The following is a 10,600-nucleotide window of genomic DNA, read 5'->3' as shown; positions in this document are numbered from 1 at the left end:
TTTTTTTTATCTATGTTTAGGTTTATATCTTTTCTAGAACCAGTGAACCACTCGCATTTATAATTGTAGTAGTGAATAAGTTGACAAAATAAAAGGTGAATAAATAAGTTGATAAAATGGATTCATTAACTACAGGAGTTCTCAACCTTTTTCTCGTCAGGAACCCTCTGAGTTATAAGACCATTTACCCATAGTAATTTGACATCGAACAGAATGTTACTTTAGTGACTGACACTAACTCAATATGCAAAGGTATTCTGCAAAGGATGTATCAATAAATCAGCCATCTAAGTACCCCTGGAAATCATCTTGCGAACCCCAGATTGAGAACCCCTGGATTAACAGATGAATGAATGTAAATAAGCATAGAGGGGAAAATATCCACTTAACTAACTTTTTCAATTCATTTAACGCTCTTCTTTTGTTTCTTCTTACGGAACAAGCCTCTTTATTTCGTGTCCTTCTTTTCACTTCGAACAAGATTAACAAAAATAAAAAAATTTCAGTGAATAATAATAATATCCAACACATTCACCAAAACTCAGCTTGGCAACGGTTGATTTAAGAGTTTGTTTTTAAATACATTCGCAGTCCATTTACGTAATCACGGGCGAGTAACCAGAAAGGAACACGATAGCCGCAGATTACCCTGCCGTTGTGAAACTTTAGGAAAACTCCTGCGCATCCCGAGACAAACAACTACTGCGGCCGTGGTTGTCAAGCGAAGGAAGACAAGTGTGATGTGGAGTGCCTGGGGCGGGTTTCCATACGTAGCGAAACAGACCCCAGTACACCAGCTGCTACAAGTTAAGATATCTGCCATGGTTACGTTGTATTTTGAGTACTCCCTTCATCAAAGCAGATCCCAGTACAATCGCTGCTACAAGTCAAGATATCTGCCACGTGTACGCTGTAATTTGTGTTTTCTCTTGATCAAAATAGACCCCAGTACACCCGCTGCAAAAATTAAGTTTTCTGCCACATTCACGCTGTTTTTTGTGTCTTCTCTTGATCAAAACAGACTTCAGTACACCCAGTACACGCCAAATTTATCCTATGTTTTGTGGCTTCCCTCAATCAGAACTCCTTTGAATTCATCACTCCTCAGGTTTTCTTTCATTAGCGGGTTGGAGGATTAGGTTGGGAAAACATGGTAATGAAAAGGAGCGTGGGAGGGTAGGACTTTTTAACCGTTAGTACACGAGGCGCCTTAGAAAAACCCGTGGTGTGCATGTGGCTATTCCCGAGGCGGCGGTGGCGGCATTCGGGGAAGCATTGCGGAGACCTCGAGGAGCGATGCCCGTTGCTGTGTCCCGACCAAGGCGAAGCAACCCACCCCCTCATTCCTCACTGCTTGCTTACGTCACTCACGGCCACGACTTCACGCTCACGCCTTGTATTCATAAACGCCTCCGGGTACAGAAACAAAAGACTTCACTGGCATTCCTAATTACAAGAACCGTGGCACTGTGAACAAGAAAGTGTGCTAGGTGCGAGTGCCGGTGATGGACAGGTGCCATGGAGAATGCCGGCGTCGCAGTGTCTGGCGCCCCCCGGGCTATGGCACGCCCGAGGAGCTGTCACACTGTGTTCACGTGACCACTTCTGGGAAAGGGATCGGGAGGAGGAGGAGGAGGAGGAGGAGGAGGAGGAAAAGAAGAAGAACGAGAAAGAGGAGGAGGGTGATAAGGACGAGAGTTGTTGTTGGTGGTGGTGGTGGTGGTGGGGGGAAAAGCGGTCCTTCATCCGGGTGTGGTGTAAGGCCCTGGTGTGTCCCTGAATGCCTGACGCCTAGTGTTCTGCTGGGGGAGTCGGCGATGTGTGGGTGGGTGGGTGGGCGTGTCTCCCCGACACGCGCGGCCACATAACACACGTGTCACAAGTTCCAATGACTAAAGTAGCATCATACTGAACAAAAATTAATATAATGAATGAAATATTACGGGTTTTTTTATACATTAACTATGAAATAATTATAATACTAAGAAAAAATATATTTATGAATAGATAATAATAGTAATAACAACAACAACAACAACAACAACAACAACAACAACAACAATAATAATAATAATAATAATAATAATAATAATAATAATAATAATAATAATAATAAAAAATAATAATAATAATAATAATAATAATAATAATAATAATAATAATAATAATAACAACAACAACAACAATAATGATAATAATGATAATAACAATAATAATGATAATAATAATGATAATGATAATAATAATAATGATAATGATAGTAGTAGTAGTAGTAATAATAATAATAATAATAATAATAATAATAATAATAATAATAATAATGATAATAATAATAATAACAATAACAATAACAACAATAATAATGATAATAATAATAATAATAATAATAATAATGATATAATAATAATAATAATAATAATAATAATAATAATAATAATAATAATAATAATAATAATAATAATAATAATAATAATAATAATAATAATAATAATAATAATAATAATAATAATAATAATAATAATAACTCCATATATACGATGCAATATAACTGATAAAACGTTACGAGCCTTTCAAGTACAATGGCCAAGAAAACATCAAAACAAATCAAATCATATAAAACTGTTGAATGTTCTATCCCTTTCTAATACGACGAACACAAAACTACAATAAAGAACTGTCACGTGTAGGACTGGTGGTTAACTCTGGCAGCCTCCCTTGTTTTCTCATGTACTTTGGTAATTCTAGTGACTGTTTATCGTGCACATGGATCCTACACCATTTCAAAACATCACCCATTAGAATCTGGCCAATCATCTCTGTGGCCTCTGAACAGTTCCGATGAGAAAACGGTGTCAATGAATACAGGTCACTATCAACTCTTTCCTTCCGTGGTGCTGGCCGGCGGTCTGTGCGGGGTGACGGCACCGCAGTGGAAGGAAGGGAAAGGAGGGATGGTTGGAAGGTTAAGGACATCCGTGTTATGGTGTTGAGGGCAATGCGTGACCTCTGTGATGCAGACGTCACTTCCTGAGCACTGACCCTCACGCAGGTTTCCCCAGCCAGCGAGCAGCGCCTGGACACCTGCTGCCCGTCGCGCCGCCTCGCACAGGCTTGTATAAAAACTGCCGCGTCACGCTGCCAGCCAGTAAGGTTACAGTCTCTGGGAAAACAACACTGATACGTTTCCCACAAAAATAAAACTGCTACAGACACAACAAACAGAAAATTTCATGCAAGAACTGGATTATTTACTTCAACAAACAGAAGCGGCAAGATTGATGACGAGGAATACACTTGTTAACAACCAACGTTCCCACTTTCCACAAGGCAAGATTGGTAATTACTCGAACAGCGCCACAGAACAAGACGGCGCCGTGAAGAGACGACCCTCGCACTGCGCCGCCACGCAGAGAGAGAGATAAAACAAAATTAAAGTCGAAGGACATAAGCTCCTCACTTAACACTTCCATTACAAGTTAAAGAGGAAAAGATTGGTCACTGAACAATGGCGCGATGGGCAGCAACGCACGCCCCTCTGTCAGTGCTGGCTGTGATGGCCACGCTTTTCGGGGCCTCCTTGTGCTCGCCCCTCCATCACCCATGCTACTCAGAAGACCCAGACGTGCCCTGTGACTCCTTTAGCGCCTCAAACACCCATGCGGACGATGACTCCAGCCCTCCCTTCCCTGCCGTCAAGAGGGAAGGTAACGGGGACATCCAGCAGCCAGGGCACGAAGCGGTCTCCTACACAGGGTACAAACTCCTTCGAGCGAATGTCGAGGACTCCAAGCTGCCCGTGGTGGACTCTCTGGACACCGCAGAGGGAGTCGATCTGTGGTCTTGGAGGAGGAAAGGGCGAAGCCACATGTTTGAGGTCGATCTCCTGACGCCCCCCGCCGCTGAGCCTAAGGTGAGGAGCTGAGGGGCGTGCAGTGTCGTGCAGAGAGGAAGGACGTGCGTGGTGTGGCTTAGAGAGAGAGAGAGAGAGAGAGAGAGAGAGAGAGAGAGAGAGAGAGAGAGAGAGAGAGAGAGAGAGAGAGAGAGAGAGAGAGAGAGAGAGAGAGAGACCTCAGATGTGAAAGTTGATAAGGTCGTGTATGAAGTTAATTAACATGTAACACTGACTTTCCTCACTTCCTGCTCCACCCTTCCTATGTCTCTGTCCCCTTTACCCTTCCAACTTACTTCCTCTATTGTATTTCGGCAGTTTTCCTCCTTCCCTTCCTCATTTTGATCGTATCCTTTCCTCTGTCTCATTCTCCTCACATTAACATCTCTCTTATCCCTTTTATCTTCTTTCCTTCTCCTACCTTTGCAGTTCATTCATTCCTTGTTTCTCCCTTCTTTCCTATAAGCACCATCTATTCTTCCTTCCCTCACGCATTCTCTCTCATCTCCCATCATTCACTCGCCCTTTCAGCTTCCAAACACTTAGCACTTCCCATCATCTCCCATCTTTGCCTCACTTCTGTCCGTTGTGCCTCTTGCTACGCCTCCCTCCTTATCTGCCTGTCTGCCTTCCTGACTGTCTGTCTGTCTGTCTATCTGCCTGCCTGTGTCTCTGTCTCTCTGTCTTCCTGCCTACCTCAAGCCATGCTCCTCACTACAGGTTAAGCAGCTGTTCTCCGCCAACAACCTGCCCTACCAAGAGGTGATCAAGGACCTGCAGGACGCCATCAACAAGCAAAAGGACGATTTCTTCTTCAGCTGGAACCGTCCCGCTCACCCGATGACGTGGGAGAAGTATCACTCTTTTGACGGTAAGACACCAAGCTAACTCAACCAAACGACGGGGAGAGAGGCAGAGGGAAACTAAAACAGGGCTGCTCCTTAACCTCCCTTGGTCTCTCACTCTTTCTGGTTAGATGAGAACTGACTGTCAATTTTCTTTCCTTTTTGTTAGATAAGAGATTGATTATGTGAATAGGTGTCTTGTTTCTTTTCTTTCTTCTCTTTTCTTTCTCTTTCTTGTACTTCTAGACGAAACTATATCATGTAAAACTATTCTACTTTCTCTCGCTTTCCCTTTCGTTTCTCCCCTGTGATGCTTGACTAAACAATGTTATGTGAGAGGTCTAGCCAAGGCCAGCAACACTTACAACTAAAGACCCAACAGAAGATGAGAGTCACTTCACAACAGTCTTCAAGCAAAATCCAAAATCACACTTTCTCTTGCTCTTATCAATTTATCTGTTTTGAAAGAAAAGAATGAAAATCCTTCCCATTTTCTTTACTTTTTTAAACTGCGTGTAAAATTCTCTCTCTCTCTCTCTCTCTCTCTCTCTCTCTCTACCCAAATTTACACTTTTTTTCTTTTCTTGTCAATTTCTCTGTTTTGTAAGAAAATAAATGTAAAAATCCTTCCATTAATTTTCTTTACTTTTTTTCTCTTCGTGTGAAATTCTCTCTCTCTCTCTCTCTCTCTCTCTCTCTCTCTCTCTCTCTCTCTCTCTCTCTCTCCTTAGCGACGCCAGTATAAGAGGAGACGCGCAGCCCTTCCTCTCCCTCCTCTTCACTGTCACAATTTAGATAACCATGTCACGTTACCTCGGGAATAAGAGACAGAAATTCCTTATCCCACTGTCCTTTTTCACTTTTACTTTTTTTCTGCACAGTCGTCTGAAAAAGTTATCTTGGTTTGTTTTCTTCCTTTTCTTTTTCAGACTCGCATTTTCTTTGCTTTTTACTTTACTTTTAGATTCCTATTGTCACTAGCAGGAGGAGGAGGAGGAGGAGGAGGAGGAGGAGGAGGAGGAGGAGGAGGAGGAGGAGGAGGAGGAGGAGGAGGAGGAGGAGGAGGAGGAGGAGCAGAAGTAGAAGCAGGAGCAGAAGGAGGAGGACAAGCAGGAAAAAGAAAGAAGAAGAGGAGGAGGAGGAGGAGGAGGAGGAGGAGGAGGAGGAGGAGGAGGAGGAGGAGGAGGAGGAGAAGGAGAAGGAGAAGGAGAAGGAGAAGGAGAAGGAGCAGGAGCAGGAGCAGGAGAAGGAGGAGAAGCAGAAGCAAGAGCAGGAGCAGAAGGAACAGGAAAAGGAGGAGCAACAGGAAGAGGAGGAGGAGAGAAAAGAAGAAGAAACAAATTTGAAGAGAAGAAATAGATGTAAAAGAAATCACTGAAGAGGACAAATAGAAGACACACACACACACACACACACACACACACACACACACACACACACACCGATAGCCCCACTGCCACTACCTTCCATTAAGTTAACGGCGTAAAACCGGCATTGCGTAATCACAGACTTTGAAGGTCAGTCGAGTGGCATTTTTGGCATTCATTTTGTGATGCATATAACCTTGACTGAGTTTGAGCCAGAGTCCCGCCGCCACGTACGCCTCAGAGAGAGAGAGAGAGAGAGAGAGAGAGAGAGAGAGAGAGAGAGAGAGAGAGAGAGAATAGGAAGATAACAGCAAATGAGTCATACCAATGTTAACGAGATGAAAATTAAGCAGATTTTCTCGTATCCATTTTCCCTTTTCCTTTTCTTGTTCTTCTTGTTCTTCTTCTTCCTACTCCTCCTCTTCCTCCTACTCCCTCCTCCTCCTCCTCCTCCTCCTCTCCTCTTCTCATGAAGCAGGTGTTATCAATAAATTCATTTATCTTTACCTCTTCCACCTCTTCTCTCTCATCGTCCATCTTCCTACTCCTTCACAGTCTATCACCCTCCTCCTCCACCTCATTGTCCTCAGCTGTCTTCTCCCATTCCATCTCCTTCACTGTCGATGGATCTACCTCTCTTCATTACCTCCCTCACCTCCCCTCTTCTCCTTTCACCCCTCGTCTTATTCTTACACTTTCATCTTCCAATCTTCTTTCATTTCCTTCATTCTTTCACCTCCCTCATCCCTTATCTTTTTCTTACCCCTTCACCTTTCCCGACTCTACAATTCCTTCATTCCTTCACCTCACTCACTCCTTCACCTTCCAATCCCTTATTAATTCCTTTGTTCCTTCACCTCCCCTCACTTTGTTTTTGCGCCCTCACTTTCCCTCACTCTACCATTCCTTCATTTCCCTCATCCCTGCGCCTTCTCCCCCTCACCTGGTCCCTTCACCCTCGGCAGAGATGGAGCAGTACCTATACTTCCTGGAGGCGGAGTACCCACACCTGGTCACGCTGGAGGAAATCGGCTACTCGTCAGAAAACAGGTCACTTAAGGTCGCCAAAGTGTCAACAGGGCCAAACAGAACCGCTATTTGGATTGACGGAGGTAAGCTGTGGTTGGTTTTCTCTGTTGACGTTGACTTGTTGTTATGAGAAGTGTTTAGCTATTCAGTCAATCAGTTAGTCTCTACTCAGTAACGCAAACTGAATGTCTATCAAGCAAATTAACAAGTTACCCAATGAACAATCAGATATCTATTAAATAATTTACCTACTTATTTAATTCACTTACTACCTTATCAACCAGCCACTAATTACGTCAAAGAAACAGTAATTGTCATAATCATCTCATTACCTAATCATCACACAGCTGTCATGATTCCCTCGCCACAATCTCCCCAGCTTAAAATTAATTAATTAATCCATAAATAATGCGTGACAAAGCACAAAGCTGTCAGAGTTTTTCATAAACTGCCTTCAAACTCTTTGGTAATGGCGTGACGCAAAACTATGTAAGTTCTCCCTTTGCCTGTCTGCCTCGTATAAAGAAAACGTACCGAGGGCTATCTAAAGAAGGGTTTCTCTTTTATACCATGTCAGCGTATCCCTTAGTTACCGCTTCGACCACTCATGACGTAACATCCTTCATTTGATTTAGCCTAGAAGGTCTTGGTCAAAAAAATAAAACCAGACGCACTTTAAAGCTTCGAATCACCATCTTTGCTATTCCACGCCATCTAATGGAGCTTGAGGAGATGGCGCATCAGTGAAAGTTACCTGTTCCTTAGTTTAACTCTACGTTACCTCACAGGAATGCACGCCCGGGAGTGGATCGCGCCCGCCACCACCATGTACATTCTCTACCGTCTGGTCGAAAACGCCTGGGAGTTTCCGGAGCTTGTCAACAACTTCGACTGGTACATCCTGCCCATTGCCAACCCCGACGGTGAGAAAAGACCATTGTTCACTATACTGTGAGAGTTAAACACTGGAGTGAAAAGGATAACATGCCACAAAAGCGCCACATGACTCCAGGGATGCGTCGCCTTCATCACTCTCCTCTCCGACAGGTTATGAGTTCTCCCGCACCAAGGACAGGCTGTGGCGCAAGACTCGCTCCATCAACCCTGCCTTCCCAGATTGTGTTGGTGTGGATCCCAACAGGAACTTCGGGTATAAATGGGCCACGAAGGGGTCCTCTAACTATCCCTGCAGCAGCATCTACCACGGTCCCGAGCCCTTCTCCGAGCCTGAGACCAAAGCTATGGCGGACTTCCTCCTCACTCATAAGGACGAGGTAAGGCACTAGCTTCGTTACTTCTATAGTGCGTGGGTTTAGAGGCATTCTTACTCTAGAAAATCCTTCTGATAGCCACTTTCAACCTGTTTGCGGCCGTGAGAGGTGACTCCACTTTCTTTTTGATGTGTTCTGATGACCATATCTAAAGCCACAGGCAACACAATGCATCACTCATGGAAATTAGTGGAAGAAACTCAAAGTGGGAGACGTTTACAGCAAATGTCGGTGGATAAGTAAACATAAATTATGGCTAAAGATGGTATAGAGAGCGTATTTCCGGCAATCGACCCCCGATCTTCCGACATATGACGTCGTCAACTATCACAAACACACACACACACACACACACACACGTTCCTACTTATTCATTCTCTTCATGTGAACAAACTAACCTCTGCTTCTCTTCAGCTAAAGGTGTACGTGACTATCCACGCGTACTCCCAGATGTGGATGGCACCATGGTCCTCCTCCCATACGCTGGCTGCCAACAACAAAGACTTGATAGAGGTGGGCCAGAAGGCGGTAGAGGCCATCAAGAGTTACAACGCCACTGAGTAAGTCTGGATCTTTATGTTGATTCACGACCGTTCGACCTGTATTCCGAAACGCTTTACTCTCTCATCAATCATGCTCCACCACTGTTTTCATGGGCCGCAAAAATTATTAGCCGGGTTCTTACGAGTGTTTCTCCTTTTAGTACTGTATAAATCTTGATACTCTGTAATTAGAACGATAAAAAAAAAAAACTTAAAAGCCCTTGTAACTTTAACTAGAGCTTTCAGTAATAGTGCTTCAGAATCCCAGTTTGAGACGTACACGAGGAGCTAATACCGGATGTAGATATCGATACTCATTTTGTTCCTTTAATAGAACAATACCTGCAAATTACATCTTATTCTTCATTAATGTACTCTCTCTCTCTCTCTCTCTCTCTCTCTCTCTCTCTCTGAAATACTTAACGATACGTATAAGATACGTATACAAATAATAGTGCGTTACGTAAATAATCTCAAACTTACCCCAAAGCAGGTGTGCCATACTTGTCACGGTGGCCGAGAACTAGTGCAGGCAGGCTGACAACAAATTAATTTACATCCTCTTCTCACACAGGTACGCGCTTGGTACAGTCCCAGACCTGCTTTACTTGGCGTCAGGATCTTCTATGGACTTCGCTCACGGCACAGCAGGCATCCCTTACTCTTACGCCCTTGAACTGAGAGACAGAGGTGAGAAATGAGATGGTAGCTTTCCGCCCTCCTTGCACGTGTTGTTACTCCTACGGTCCTCCTCTGTGTTCCTCCGCCTACACAACGTATCACTTAGCTTCCCTAAATTCGGGTTACGTAATTTTTCTACGTTGTTTTTGTTACTGTGTTGTGTGTATGTGATTTAATTATTCATTATATAGCACAATCAGTAAGTTTTTTTTTTTTTATCATAGCCTATCTTCCTCACTGTTCCCAGATTCCTTATATAATTTCGTTACTTTTAAGTGTTACACTCTTGCATCTCCGATAAGACGAATATAATAATTCACAACATAAAAAAGCATTGTACAGAGAAGAGGCTTTCAAATCTAGAGTTATTTTTGGAACAGGCTTCAAAACTAATTGTCTCAGAGATTAGTGATTCAGATGCAACAAACAGCAATGCAAATTTCAAAGGTTACCTATCTCCATCTTCCAGGCAACTACGGGTTCATTCTGCCCAAGGAACAGATTCACCCCACGGCGCAGGAGACTTTCTTGGGCATCAGGGCCATGACGGAGGCAATCTTCCATAAGCTGTACCCGGGCAAAAAGTTTGTATGAAACACTTTAAACCATCACCTCATACACCCACCCACAATTACCGTCCCTCCAATCACTTCGTCATAATTTTGATGATAAAACTGTACACATGAAAGATTACAGTACCAATAGCAACAATGATTTCAGTCCCTGTAAAATTATTTATAATTTTGTATTATCTTTTAGGGACATTACCCTTTCTTTCACTACCTGTGTGATTTGCTCCCCTTGTGTGTTTGGAATGTATGTAGGTATGTATACTTCATTACTTACATTATTTATTCAATATTTATTCACTTCACTATTTATTTAACACACTGATCAACATATTTATGAACTACAATAATAAAGTTATACAAAATGTCTGGTCATATTTTTTCCTTATGTTCTAAATGTCTGAATA

General features: G+C 43.1%; 1 protein-coding gene across 1 annotated transcript; it reads left to right on the top strand.

Moving 5' to 3' along the window:
• The first annotated feature begins 3,505 nt into the window (after positions 1–3,505).
• On the top strand, positions 3,506–10,560 carry LOC123510896 (carboxypeptidase B-like). Its single transcript, XM_045266367.1, has 8 exons — positions 3,506–3,910; positions 4,610–4,760; positions 7,067–7,213; positions 7,919–8,053; positions 8,178–8,404; positions 8,816–8,961; positions 9,518–9,633; positions 10,094–10,560. The coding sequence occupies exons 1-8, from the start codon at positions 3,506–3,508 to the stop codon at positions 10,216–10,218; spliced, it is 1,452 nt and encodes a 483-aa protein (XP_045122302.1). The 3' UTR covers positions 10,219–10,560.
• The last annotated feature ends 40 nt before the right edge of the window (positions 10,561–10,600 follow it).

The sequence above is a fragment of the Portunus trituberculatus genome, chromosome 30 (genome assembly GCF_017591435.1).
Source record: "Portunus trituberculatus isolate SZX2019 chromosome 30, ASM1759143v1, whole genome shotgun sequence".
In the NCBI taxonomy this organism is placed as follows: domain Eukaryota; kingdom Metazoa; phylum Arthropoda; class Malacostraca; order Decapoda; family Portunidae; genus Portunus; species Portunus trituberculatus.
This window is presented reverse-complemented; position numbering and strand designations above follow the sequence as displayed.